General features: G+C 32.1%; 1 protein-coding gene across 2 annotated transcripts; it reads right to left on the minus strand.

Annotated features, from left to right (window-relative positions):
- Positions 1 to 5772: 5772 nt before the first annotated feature.
- On the minus strand, positions 5773 to 9155 carry LOC137813313 (adenine phosphoribosyltransferase 5). Of its 2 annotated transcripts, none has more exons than XM_068615449.2 (6): positions 8909 to 9155; positions 8647 to 8757; positions 7656 to 7748; positions 6828 to 6977; positions 6443 to 6501; positions 5773 to 6173 (listed from the first exon to the last, which is right to left on the minus strand). In XM_068615449.2, exons 1-6 carry the CDS (start codon positions 9003 to 9005, stop codon positions 6102 to 6104), a joined length of 582 nt encoding a protein of 193 aa, XP_068471550.1. In that variant the 5' UTR covers positions 9006 to 9155; the 3' UTR covers positions 5773 to 6101. The 2 variants fall into 2 exon arrangements, with proteins under 2 accessions (XP_068471550.1, XP_068471549.1); XM_068615448.2 differs by having other exon boundaries at positions 5773 to 6184; positions 8909 to 9142.
- Between the last annotated feature and the right edge of the window lie 4051 nt (positions 9156 to 13206).

Consider the following 13206-nt stretch of genomic DNA (forward strand, 5'->3'; position numbering starts at 1 on the left):
AGGAAAATCCTAACTAATAGATGGAAAAATAACATCAACCTACATTATCTATCAAGTAATTTTAATTGATATTGGTTAAAAGAATGATCACACCTCACATCGGTTATCAATTTTGGTGACGCACACAATAAACACCATGATTAACTTTAATTTGAAAAAAACTTCTAAAACTTTGATCTAAGCCAATAATGTCTTTGTCTTAGTTAGGTCTAAGGCATTATAATCAAAATGAAGTTGAGGAAAAAAATACAAATAAAAGAGACATAAATTTAAAAATATAAAAAAAGCAAAATTTCAAATTTGGAAAAAATCTCTAATTTTAAATAATATATAATCAAATTATAAAATTTCAATTTTTTTAAACTCCTTACTTAAAAAGATATTTTTATTAAAAATAAATTACTCGAAGTATAACATGTAAAATTTATATATAACTCGTGAGATTATGGAGATAAATGAAATTAATTAATTATCAATTAATGTCCACTACATCAAAAAGCAAAATTAACTACAAAAGAAAGTGAAAGTGATGTTGTGAACGCTAAATAGTGTCCATTAAGCCTTCATTATTAAAAAAAAAATTAAATAAAACATGGATTATATGGACATAAACTAAAAAAAAAAAAAAAAAATTGCGTGCGGTGTAGTATTGTCTTATTTTCTTACAAACAAGAAAAAACCTCTAGTTAAATTTGTAATTTATACACTATTGGAACTCATAATAGGGGAACAAATATTTTGACAATTTTAGAGAGTGTTTCTCTGCTAGGGTTTTTCCCTGCATCTTGCGATCTTATAAAGAATCCACCAATTCTTGTGGCGATCATCCTTAGGCTTATCAAACTTTGTTTGTGGCGCCTTCCTTTATCCAGGTTTCTATTGTTACTGTTTTGAATTTATTTCGTTCCGTAACCCTAAATTCCCAATTTTATTGTCATTTCTATTTGGATTCATATCAACGGGTCAAAATACAAACTTGAACACATACATATCAGACCAAGGAATTTCAAATACCCTTTAGTTGAAATCCCATTATCAATGCAAAACCCTAAAAACCATAACAACCTTCGAAACCCTAAACACTCCAAATCCATTTGGCTTCTGAGGAGAAAATGTCCTTGCACTGGAAAAAAAAACTAACGAAAAACCCCTAAATTACATAGATGAAGGAGCGAGCCAGGTGAGGGATAGACTTTCCAAACCTAAGTCCATAAAGAGAATGTTCAGTGTTGTTCAGAAAAAGAGCGTACAATGTTGTTCAAAAAGACAATGTTCAGTGTTGTCCAAGTGAGAAGTGAGGAAGAACACGAGGAACGCGAGACAGGGAGGAAAGACAGTGAGGAAGAACAGGGAAAAAATGCAAGTGAAAGGGAGACACGGTGTACAGAGAGTGAGAGGTATAGGTATTTAATGTGTTTTTCACGAGAGAGGGAAAAAGAAAATGATTCCCGCAAAATTGGATATAATTTAATTCGGGTGTTTTTAACCCATCATAAGGTCACACGTAGATAACCATGGCTTAAAGTATCAACAATTTTATACTTGTGGCTTAAAGTATCAATGTTTTTAAACCTGTGGCTTAAAGTATCAACGTTTTAAAAATTGTGGCTTCTTATAGTCTTAAAGCCACATCTCTAAAATTGTGGCCTTTATTATGTTTAGGTAACACTTTTATATGTGTGGTATATTTTACCATTGCCTAAAGGCAAAAATGTTGTAGTTTCCTTCGACTCACCACCTAATAATCTTCATCTTTATAATTCTAATATACTAGTGGAGTTAGCATACCACATTCTAGACAAATTTTTAATCAATGCACATCCTAACCATCTAGAAACAATATTTCTTTTCTTAAAAATACTATGTATTGATTACATTTTCATATGATTTATAGTTCATCTTACTTATCAACATACCATTCAGTCACACATAAATTTATACTTTCATAACTATTAGAAAATATCAATAATAATTTCATGACATTTAAAATTTTTAAAATCAATTGAATATATGATGAGTATTTGTTTTATATTTTAATAAATGTTAGATTTACTTGTTTTAAACATTTAAGTGCATGAATTAAATAAAATATTAGCCTTTAGAAAATTATAGTCACTTTCAATTTACAAAATAATAAAATTTCATAAGATTTAATTCAATTTCATGGTCTATATAAAAGAAACAAAAAGGTAGTTGAGCGAAAATGACAAATGTTGTGAAAACGGCTCGAGCTTAGGAAGTTGGGTTTGAGCTCAGAGTGTTTGCGCTAAGTGCAGGATGTTGGTGCTTGGCGTAGGGTGTTGGTGCTAAGCATAAAGTGTTGGTGCTAAGGGCATTTGGGGGCAAAGAACAACCCAAACACTGCAACTCAAATACACATAAGTGTATGAAATTTGTGCTGAGCAAATTTAAGGTCGAGAGTACTCCAAACACTACAACTCAAATCCGCTTAGCATAGAGAAAATGTGCCTAACGAATTTGAAGCAAAGAGCAAGTATAAATCCTTTAAAAAAACACAATTTAACAAGTAAAAATCAAGTCTTAACTTCAAAATACACATCACAATTAATTTAAATCATCAACCACTTATACAATTGTTTAAACTTCCAACCATTTTCATCAATTAATATCTATTTCAATCAAGAAAGAAAACCCTGCAATAAAATTTTTGAACTTGCGACCACATCACCTTCACATCCATATTCTCTAACCTAGAGTTGTATTGAAAGATAACACTAGCTTCTTTTACCTGATTAGAAGGATGAGCACTCACAAAGTGTTCTAACTCCTAAGAAAAACAAGGATAGTCTAACCTGCAACACATAGTTCTGATTAATCGTTTGAGTACATCACTAGGACCCTGGACTAATAGAGATTAATCCTAAAGTCACATACAGTAAATGGAAAGCATGTTTACCTAAGTAAATGAAAACACAAATTGAGTCAAAGAAAGAATAAACATAAAGAACTTACTCTAAAAAAAATATGATCGAGCAATTTAGCTATAATCACTATCAAGAGTCCAAAGATAGTCTCTGATCGTTAATCTAATAAATGATGAGATTAGAAATTTATAGAGAATGCAAATGAGAAAAGAAAAACTTTTCTAAACCCTAAACCTTGTACAGGTGCTGTTGGCGGTGGTGTCAAGGCATTGCACACAACAAAAGTTGCCACCTTTTGTGTCTTCTCTGGTGCGGCCGGTAAGCAATGGTGGTGCAACCAGTGGGATGGTGGTGGCTGGGGGGCTGGTCGACAGCTTGTTAGCCTTTGAGAATGACGGAGGGTTCTACGGGTTTCCTCATCCCATGGGCTTGCTTGATTGATCGAGAAGTGTTTCCTAATAAGAAAGTGTCTGCTATGTCAGGCCAAAGGAAAACTTTTGCTCAGGCTTTGAGAAATACATGTAACATTCCTTTGTCTCAGCTACCTACTCCTTGTATTAACGGAGACATGGTTGTTGTCCGGGTTGATGGGGAAGATAACTTGGTTGGTCTTGAAGATTGAAGGACCCATCTACATGGTCGGATTATTCTATCTAAGGGGCATAAACCTCTCACACACATTGATTTAACTAAAAAGTTGCAACTTGTGTGGAAGGCTATTGGACCGTGGAAATCAATCCCTCTTGGGAAGGGTTTTTATGAGTTTGAGTTCTCTTCTTTAGAAGACATGCAGTGGACTCTCGGGATGGGTTCATTGTAGCTATCTCCTAGTTTCTTGAGATTGTTTTCCTAGACAAAAGACTTTGTTCCATCTACTATGAAGAGTACTAAAACTCAGGCCTGGGTTAGAATCTACCATTTTCCTTTGGAATATTGGAGACCAAGGGCGATATTTTCCATCACTAGAGGCATTGGTACTTTTTTGTCTTTGAATGATCATACCATGAGAAAGAGTAACGGTTGTTTGCTAGAGTGCTGATGGATATTCATCTGTTATCCCCTCTTCTCGATCAGCTCTTGGTTGAACGTTCAGACTTTGCTTTTTTAGCCGATGTGGAATATGAATGGCTCCCTCCATTCTACTCTCACTATAAGATGATTGGGCATGAGCTTGCTCATTGCCGCGTGATTCATGATCACGTTCGTGTTCTTAGACCTCAACATAAGCCTTCTCAGAAGACAACTCCTTATGAATAGGAATAAGGGAAGGTCGCAATTCCTAAACAACATAAAGAGTATCGGAAGAAAGATCAACAACCGAAGCTCCTGAAAAACCCTATTGGTAATTTGACAACTGATGTTCCTGACGGATCTAATGTAGGGTCACTCTTGGATTATCTTACTTCTAATAAAACAAACAGAGGGGATATACTTACCAGGCCTATGTCTGCTTCTTCTTTTCACTCATTTAGGATAAACTAATGGGCTTCTATCTACTCCTTCTTTACACTCATTTAAGGATAAACTAACGGTTGTTGTGATTCCAACCATTAGTTTAAGGAGAATATTAATTAATAACATTTACTCCATTATCATCATATAGTGCTCGCACTTTATAAAGTCTTGTATTCTATTTTTCTTTTAAATGATAATACATTATGTTTTCTTTACCTTCTCTCTCACACTGTTTCCTTTTGCTTTCGATCTCTCTCCCTCTCTCGATTATTCCTTACATGGCATCCTCGTTTTTTCCATCCGAATGAGTAGTACCCACCCAAATACAAACATAATTATAAAGTTTTAATCAAAAGAGATCTTATCATCATTGAAAGGTAAATTCTTTCTACACCCAACATTTTTCAATCTGCACCCAACACAATTTTAAAATTCTAAAAGCACCCTTTATTTCGAAAATAAAAATCTAGAATTGAAAATAATACATTTTGAAAAATTAAATCCATAAGAGATTATTGTATTTTGGAAATAAAAATCCAGAAAGAAAAAATAAAATCCCATTCTGGATAAAAAAAAATCCAGAATTAAAAATAATACATTATAGAAAAGTAGATTTGGAAGAGATTATTGTGTTCCGAAAATAAAAATCTGAAAAAAAAAATCAAAAGCCCATTTCAAATAAGAAAATCCGTAATAAAAAAAAGACAATTTCTTCCACACCATATCAATTACAACATGCATCCAATCCACTATAAAAAATTATAAAAATACCCTTCATAAATGACAAAAATAACCTACAACAAAAGGAAGGTGTAAATAAAAATCACTTTCCAAACATTTAATTTGAAAATATTTCGGATTTGAATATCCAAAACACATTTTTGAATTCTTGAAATTTTTATCGAGAATATATTTTTAATTTTGTGTTTTGGATTTTCAAATCTGGAATATGGGTAGTTTTGAGATTTTGTAAAAATGATAGGGTGCAGGTCAAAATTGAGATATGGTGCAGGAAGAAATTGTCTACAAAAAATTTGTTTTGGAAAAAAAAATCTGGAAACATATTGCAGAAAAGGGGATCCAGAATATATTTTTATACGTACCCCATTTTTTTAAGGACATTTTTGTTTTTTCCGCTGAAATTGGGTGCACTGAAATTGGGTGCAGTAATCTCGTGCCGGAAGCAGTTGCCTCATTGAAAATGAATGGAAAAGAAATCCAAAGGAGAACGGTACTATTCAAACGATTTCACCATAAATATCAAATAAGGTAGTACAATTTACGCTTAACATCATAAGATGTTACTGTTATCATACTATATATTTGGCAAATTTCTAAAATTATTATCTCGCAATAAATATCCACATTAAAAAATCATATAAAACCTTATTATTTTTCATTAAAGTGACAAACCACAATACAAGCATATGTTAAAAAATAAACTTTTACTGAACATTAAAAGTGTATAATGTGAAACAGCCCAAAACGAAGTGAGACACATATATTATAATCATAACTCCTAAACATATATGTCAAAAAGGGATAAGAAGAACCAAGTTCCATAAAGAATAAATTAAGGTACCATTTGGCCTCTACTGAAATGTCTCTAAATTAGCAAAATGGTGCCTCCATTGGATAAGGATTTTTGAAGTTGGCATTGTGAGACCTCCAAACAAAGCCATTGTAGAGTTCACCAAACTCCAAATGCTCCATTATATGCAACCATTTCTTCATGTGTAGTGTGCAATTTCAATTTCCACTTCAAAAACCATTCTCTATTTGGCGTGGCTCCAAAAGGATATAAAGTGGCTTTCCATTAAGCTTGCATCTTACCTGAAAGAAGGCTATAGTTTGTTTCATTTCCATGATTTGAAAAGGAAAATAAGAACATCATGGAACAACCAATTATATAGTTTCAAGCTATAGATATGTTTAAAAGATGAATTGTTAATATTAGTAATCTAGAAATATTGTATCAGAAAAAAAAGTATGAATTTGGTGAAGAACTTTACTTTAGCATGCCAAGAACAAGAAGATGGAATTTTGTAAGACTAGCTAGCAAAACACAACTTACAAAAGCAATGATTTAATTTAGCCAATACCTTGAGATCAGACAGACCAATCACACAAGCACACTCCACCACTTCAGCACCAGCACGTTCTACAAAATGAATTGAAAAGAAACTTAAGCATTTTAGGGACAAGACAAAAAAATAGGAGTTAAGTCATAAAGTTTTTTTTTTATATTTGAAAATGCATCTTTTTCTAGTATTGCACTATGTAGGAGTGTGACAAGACAGTCATATGAATGAATGAACCCTTAATTTAAAGTGCATCATGGTCTACACTCATAAGAAATTAAAGCTGAATACATCTTTAGTTACTCACCACAGAAACACATTGAATTTAGAAGAGAATTTTTCTTGCAAAAAAGAATATAGAACAAAACAGTTATTTCAATCATGAAAGCCTGCAAGAGCAAATCACCTAGAAGTCTAATTGCTGCTGATAGAGTTCCACCTGTGGCCACCAAATCATCAATAATTATCACCCGTTCACTGGATTCAACAGCCCCAACATGCAACTCCAAACAATCAGTGCCATATTCTAGAACATATTTTTCTGAAATTACTTCACCTAAACATGAAGCAAGTCAAAGATTAGGTGTGAATGTGTAGACCAAATTAATGCACAGGAACAAGTAGTAGTTTAAATTGATAGATACAGCTAAAAGAGCCTAAGAATCTTGTTGATGAGAATAGTTATTGGACCCCAGAGTTACTTTCAACTTACATGATCAATCAAATATTTACCATAAAAATAAGCAGAGAATGAACTGTTTCAAAGTACATAACATGCTTTATTTTGGTATCTTGTTTTCATAACTAGAATGAATCGTGATATGTCAAATAGTAGATGTATACTGATAAGATTGCTCACTGAAGATCAAGGACAGTACAGCCACAAACATCTATTCCAATTAAAACGATGATTCCATATACTATGACATTAGGGAACTTGTTTAGGTTCTTCCTCTAAGAACAAAAAATACAAAAGTTGGAACCAATTTGAGATTGGATAAACGAGTAATCCACAAACATTAACAGTAAAACAGCACCATAAGTAATAATGAAAAACCAAATTATATGACTATGACAAGGCCTTTCCACTCAGAATAGACCCTCCCATCCACCGAAAATGGTCTTCATTCAGGTGCATTTCTTTTGGGCTAAGTTTGGTATATTCTACTTTTAACTTAAAACAGATTAAGATTAACAGTAGTGCTCAATTATGTTCAACACAACACAGATATACCTGGCAGCTTTCCAGCTTTGCATAAAGGAACAAACTTGGCACCAATGCCTAACGCAATTGAGGAACCAAAAATGAATCCTCTGGCTTCAACCCCTGCATATAATCCAATCCAATCGAATTGCATTAGCATGTAAACCAATAAAAGCCAACATTTACTAGCTCCTAAATCAAAAGGGTCACCATTATTAAGATATTGAACATGTTCACAGGGTTGCAAATGCCAGTGCAAATCGAATTGCCAAAACATAATCTTAAACATGATTTAGTAGTGCCATCTGAATAGCAAAATTCAGTGTTGCGTCATGAAAGGTAAACAACTAAGAGATTCAATGAATGCATCTTTTGCTTAAAAAGTTAAAATGACTTATCATGCAATTATGATTATGACTCCAATACAATATTTAGCATTATGAAAAATTACGGACAAATACAACTATGCAGTCACAATTCTGTTCACGAAGATTCCAAAAACCTTGACGATGGAATTAAAATTGTGGTGAAAAGCAAACTTTGTAAACTTAGTTACCATGTATGAGTTTGATTTAACTGTTACCTAAAGGAACCTCTCAAGTTGAACCAGAAGAAAATTACTCTCACTCAGTTCTTACCCAACATAGAGCTTAAAGGAACAAAGGAAATAGTCATTCCCCTTGCAAATTTCAACATACATGCAGTTATGTATGAGAGAACTAAGAAGAGATATACAAAGAATACTTGATATATCAGTTGCATTAAAAAAATGGCCAAAAGCAAACCCTTTTGAAACTAAAATAGAAGAAGAACATGGCTGATGCAGAACCTCAATTTCCCACAGAAATTGCTTCACCTTTCATGCAAAGAAGTTCATACATACACTACAGTACTCATATTTACTCGTCTTTCAATAGTAACAACAATAACTAAGAATTAAAAAAAGATGAAAATATGGTTTTGAGTTGTGAGTTCTAAAAGGGTCGTTCATGCAGAGGAAGATAGAGTATAGTTTGATTACCAGCAACAACAGAAATATCCATGTCTCTGTAACGATCAACAAAAATGCCAACCGCGTCTTTGAACGCGTTGTGATCCAACAACAATGTTGTTATGTCTTGAAACATTATTCCTGTGGTTCATTAAATTTAATAACAACAGCATAATTTATAAGAATTGAAAAATGAAAAACTTGGAAGTAGCTAAGTATCAGCATTCATCAGTATTAGTATCTTTAGTATTAGCACCAGACATTAGTATTATTGTAATGATGAAATTAAGACCTTGTTTGGGGAAGTGAGGCACCACTCTGATGGCTTCGGAGATGGCTTGAAGCCTTGGGTCTTCCCCCTTCTTCGCACCATTTTCTAGGACAAACATGGTCTCTGTTAGAGAAAAGTGTGATTTTTTTTCTTTGGGAAAATTTGTGTGTGTGTGCAAGTAAAATGTAATTGCAGGAAGTGTTATTATGATTGTGTGTTGTGTTGTGAAGGACTTTGAGGTTGATGTGTGGGCCTGTGAACTTTGTTTGAGGTTGAGCCAACAACGCCTTGAACACAGTTAAAAAGACAACTAATCAAGGTTCTGGGAGTGGTACGAGGACGCGAATTTGGAGCACGTGTGTCACACTGGTATTTTGTCGTTTTCTGTTACTTTTTCTAGGTGAGGAATCTAACATTCTTGGTAAGATTTTAGATTTCAATCTTATACATAAATAAAAAAAATATTTAATATCTTTCTTTCTCAATATTTTTCTTTATGTCAATATTATATATTCTCTAATCCCAACTCGAGTCATCTTCAAAACAAATAATACCTCAAACATAGTTATTGATCATAGATGATATCTCTTAAACTGAAGAACAAACTAAGGACAATTTATCCAACAGATTTGAGTTCTAGAATTTGATATTTAGGGATTCTGACTTCTATTATATATAATAGTGAATTAAAATGAAAATAAAGCTTCAATTATTAGATATTGAGTTCTGTCTATGAATAATAAATTAAATTATTTTAGTAAATATTATGAATAATATATTATGTAGTTAAATTTTGGTGATGAAAAAAATATATTTGAATTAGGTGCACGCGCTAAGAATGTGGTGTGGGGGTTTGTGAGAGGGCAGTCCACGTGCATGAAACCCAAATGCAGGGGACTTATGACTGACACGTCCCCGTGTAGTTTTTCATTTACCACCTTTCGCTACATAATTTGTCACAATTTTTTAATTTCAAAATTCAAGTCAAATGACAATTTAATTTCTACTCCCAATGTAAAAACTTGAACATTATCACTTCAAATAAAACATTATCCCTAATATGATTTTAAAATATTTTTTTATAAAATTAATAAAGTTACTACATATTATAGTTAATAAGTAGATGATAGAGTAAAAATATTTTACGTGATTGAAAAATGTTTAGAAATGTTTTTTATTTTAAAAATAATATCTAATTTAGTTAGTAAAGTGATTAATTATTTTTAATCTTTAAATTTAATTTTTATTTAATAATTTTATTGTAGTAATAGATCATTTCAAGAAAAATGGAATATAATAGTTATATTTTATTTTTTTTAAATATTTTTGTTTTTTAAAGTTGTTTTTGTTTGGTTATTGTTGTTTTTGTTCCAATTAAGGTGAAATATATGTTTTTTTAATCTTGTAACTTGGAATTTATTTTCTTTTTTAATGCCTATCATTAAGAGGACTAATTTAGAATGAACAAAATATTACATAAACTAAACACACCTAAATTAAAACAACAATGATCAAAATAAATAAATAAACACACAAATCAAAAGTTGGACAAAAAAAATTTACCCCAAAAACAAAATATGAAAAAAAATTACTTTTGAAGATAAAAGTTAAAGAACTTAACTTTCTAAAACTATTTTATAACCCCACTTCCTTTTCTAAAACAAAGTCAAAAGTATTAAAAAATAAATAAAATAAACTATGCTCAAGTAAAGTATATATAATGTTCCATTTAATAGATACATTTTCCACCTTTTGGGTTTAAGAAAAGAGACACTCATCATTATTTGAGTTGTAAATATAAATTAGAAGATAAGGGATGAGTTCCATTATATTCAAGTTATTATCACCTTTACACTTCCCATCACATCCCTCAGATTACAGTATCCTTTATGTGACATATTCCAACTCTCTCCATAATTATATGCTAATTATTTTTTTCATTTAATCACTCCTAAGAATTCAAATTACCATTATTTAATCAAATCACTTCTATTTCTATTGTAAGACATATCCTTTTGATTATTTTTTTTTCATTTCTATAAAATTTAATATAATTTCTTTTAATTCTTATATAATTTAAAAAACTTAGGGCTATTTTATCATACTTACAAAACTTGAAATTATCTCTAATGTCTAATCACATGTGATAATCACTTGATATTAGTGATGTTTAGTGTATCTAGAAAAAGCATGTCACACTCTGTAATTCTCTCTCTTGTGATTGATGAAGTACCAAAGTGGTTAGATTACATCCACCGTACAATTTTTTTTTTTATCGAATAAGATCATAAGATTCCATTCTTTTTCCTTTTTCTAGAACACCAAAAACTCAAGTTAACCACACATGATCAGAATAAAAATTAGGTATAACTCATTATTACACTATTTTAATTTAATACGTATACTTATTTTTGTTCTGATTCACTTTGCTAAATAAAGAAATTTCATCATGTGGGTGCAAGTGAAATTTAAAATATATATCTTTAGTTGTTTATATTTGATAATCTTATAATTAAAAAAAAAATCTTCCACTCCAAATACTATTTAAAAATTTGTTTAATACGACTAAGAAATTATCAACCATTTGAATAATAACTTGTGGTGATTTTTTTTAATCAAACATGTTTAAAGTATTCTTGGAAGGGAATTATTATGTTTGGTATGTTATAATGTTATTTTCTTTTTATTGACGATAGTAGATAGACTTCGTTAAAATGACTTAATTTATATAGGTGTTGCGGAATTTCATTTGATCATTGAATGTAAAATGTAATAATTTAATCACCAATCATGAAAAAGTGATCAAAATCATCATTGTTATATCTTGGAAAGGTTTGTCTGCCGCTACATGGCTCTTCTCTTTTGGCTTCTTTCTATTTTACTTTTCATTTTTTTTAAACTTCAAAATGTTACAAAACATTTTTCTTGAAGAACTCCATATAAAGTTTTGTTGAATTAGGTAGGAAATACATCATCTTTTTTTATAAATGTGTTTTAAAAAAATTAACAGATAAATAGATTGAATTTAACTATTTTTATTTTAAATTGTTTAATTGTTTAAATGTTTAGTTGTTTTTGAATAATTATTAATGATGTAGAGAAAGTATGTTGCACCTTCCAATTCCAATGAATTTTTTTTTTAATGATCTTTATAAGTGGGCATAGCCATGCTAACCATCTTCACTACTCTTCCGTCACCCTTTAAAGTAGGGGTGGTGAATGACGAAGTAGTGCGGGCTGATCTGTGGCTCGTGGTAAAAAATATGGGGTGGGATGACATTCTCAACTCGCTGACCCGCATTAGTCTGTTCCGCATAACTCGTGGTCCACGCGGACCAGCAGCAAGGCGGGACAGGCTAGCCCGTAAAAAAGAATTAAAAAAAAATATATTTGACTTGATAGTAATGGTCTAGTGTAGAAGTGACAACTTTGAGTGAAAGAAAATTAGGTTTTCACTTGGTCCAATGGAGGAGTGACAACTTTGAGTAAAAGAAAATTTGGTTTTCACTCAAAACACAACGCAGTTACGTTGTTCCAAAAAACGCACACAACACACGACACACTATCCTTTGGAGTGTCGCTCGCTTCGCTTGCGACTCCGCATGGCTTCGCCTGCAACTGTCGCGCGCTAATGTCACTCTGCAGCTGCACACCGCTACTGCCTCCACCCTTCCTCTACATTCAAAAAAAAGAATGGCCCGACCCGCAAGCCTGCGAGTCAACCTACATGCGGAGCGGATCATGAAAACCAACCCACATTTTGTATGCGGGGCGGGCCTAAGCAAGTGGGCTTATGCGGAGCGAGTCGGCCTGCTTTGTCACCCCTACTTCAAAGTAAATAATAACCTTTTATCTTATTTTTCTCTTTCTTATAACTAGTTTTAGTAACTGATGAGTAAGCCATGCTATTTGATCTGAGGTGCAAGTCTGAAGGCAAATGAAAAGTTGATGAACTTGGGATGAAGGAATTTTTTTTCTTTGCTCAGATGCCATGTCTTCTTCTTACTTTGAGAGAGAATATGGCAATTGATTCTGCATTTCCTTGGATGGTGTTTGTTCCTCTCCTGCTTTAGATTGGAATCCTCATAAGCATTGATGAAGAACACGTCCCTTTCATGTATAATTTTCTCACAAATACTCTCCATTACATCTAGTATACTTTGAGAGAAATCACGTTCTTTCAAGTTATCGTAGCCCTCTTACCTCCACCACCATAATCGTCGTCGTTTCTGCTTCTCTCTCAATTTTCTTTTTCTATTTTTTAAATCCTAAAATTTTGTTCAGTCCATCATGTGTGCAAACAATGCTACTCTGTGCAC

Source organism: Phaseolus vulgaris, chromosome 1 (assembly GCF_051622355.1).
Source record: "Phaseolus vulgaris cultivar YP4 chromosome 1, ASM5162235v1, whole genome shotgun sequence".
NCBI lineage: Eukaryota > Viridiplantae > Streptophyta > Magnoliopsida > Fabales > Fabaceae > Phaseolus > Phaseolus vulgaris.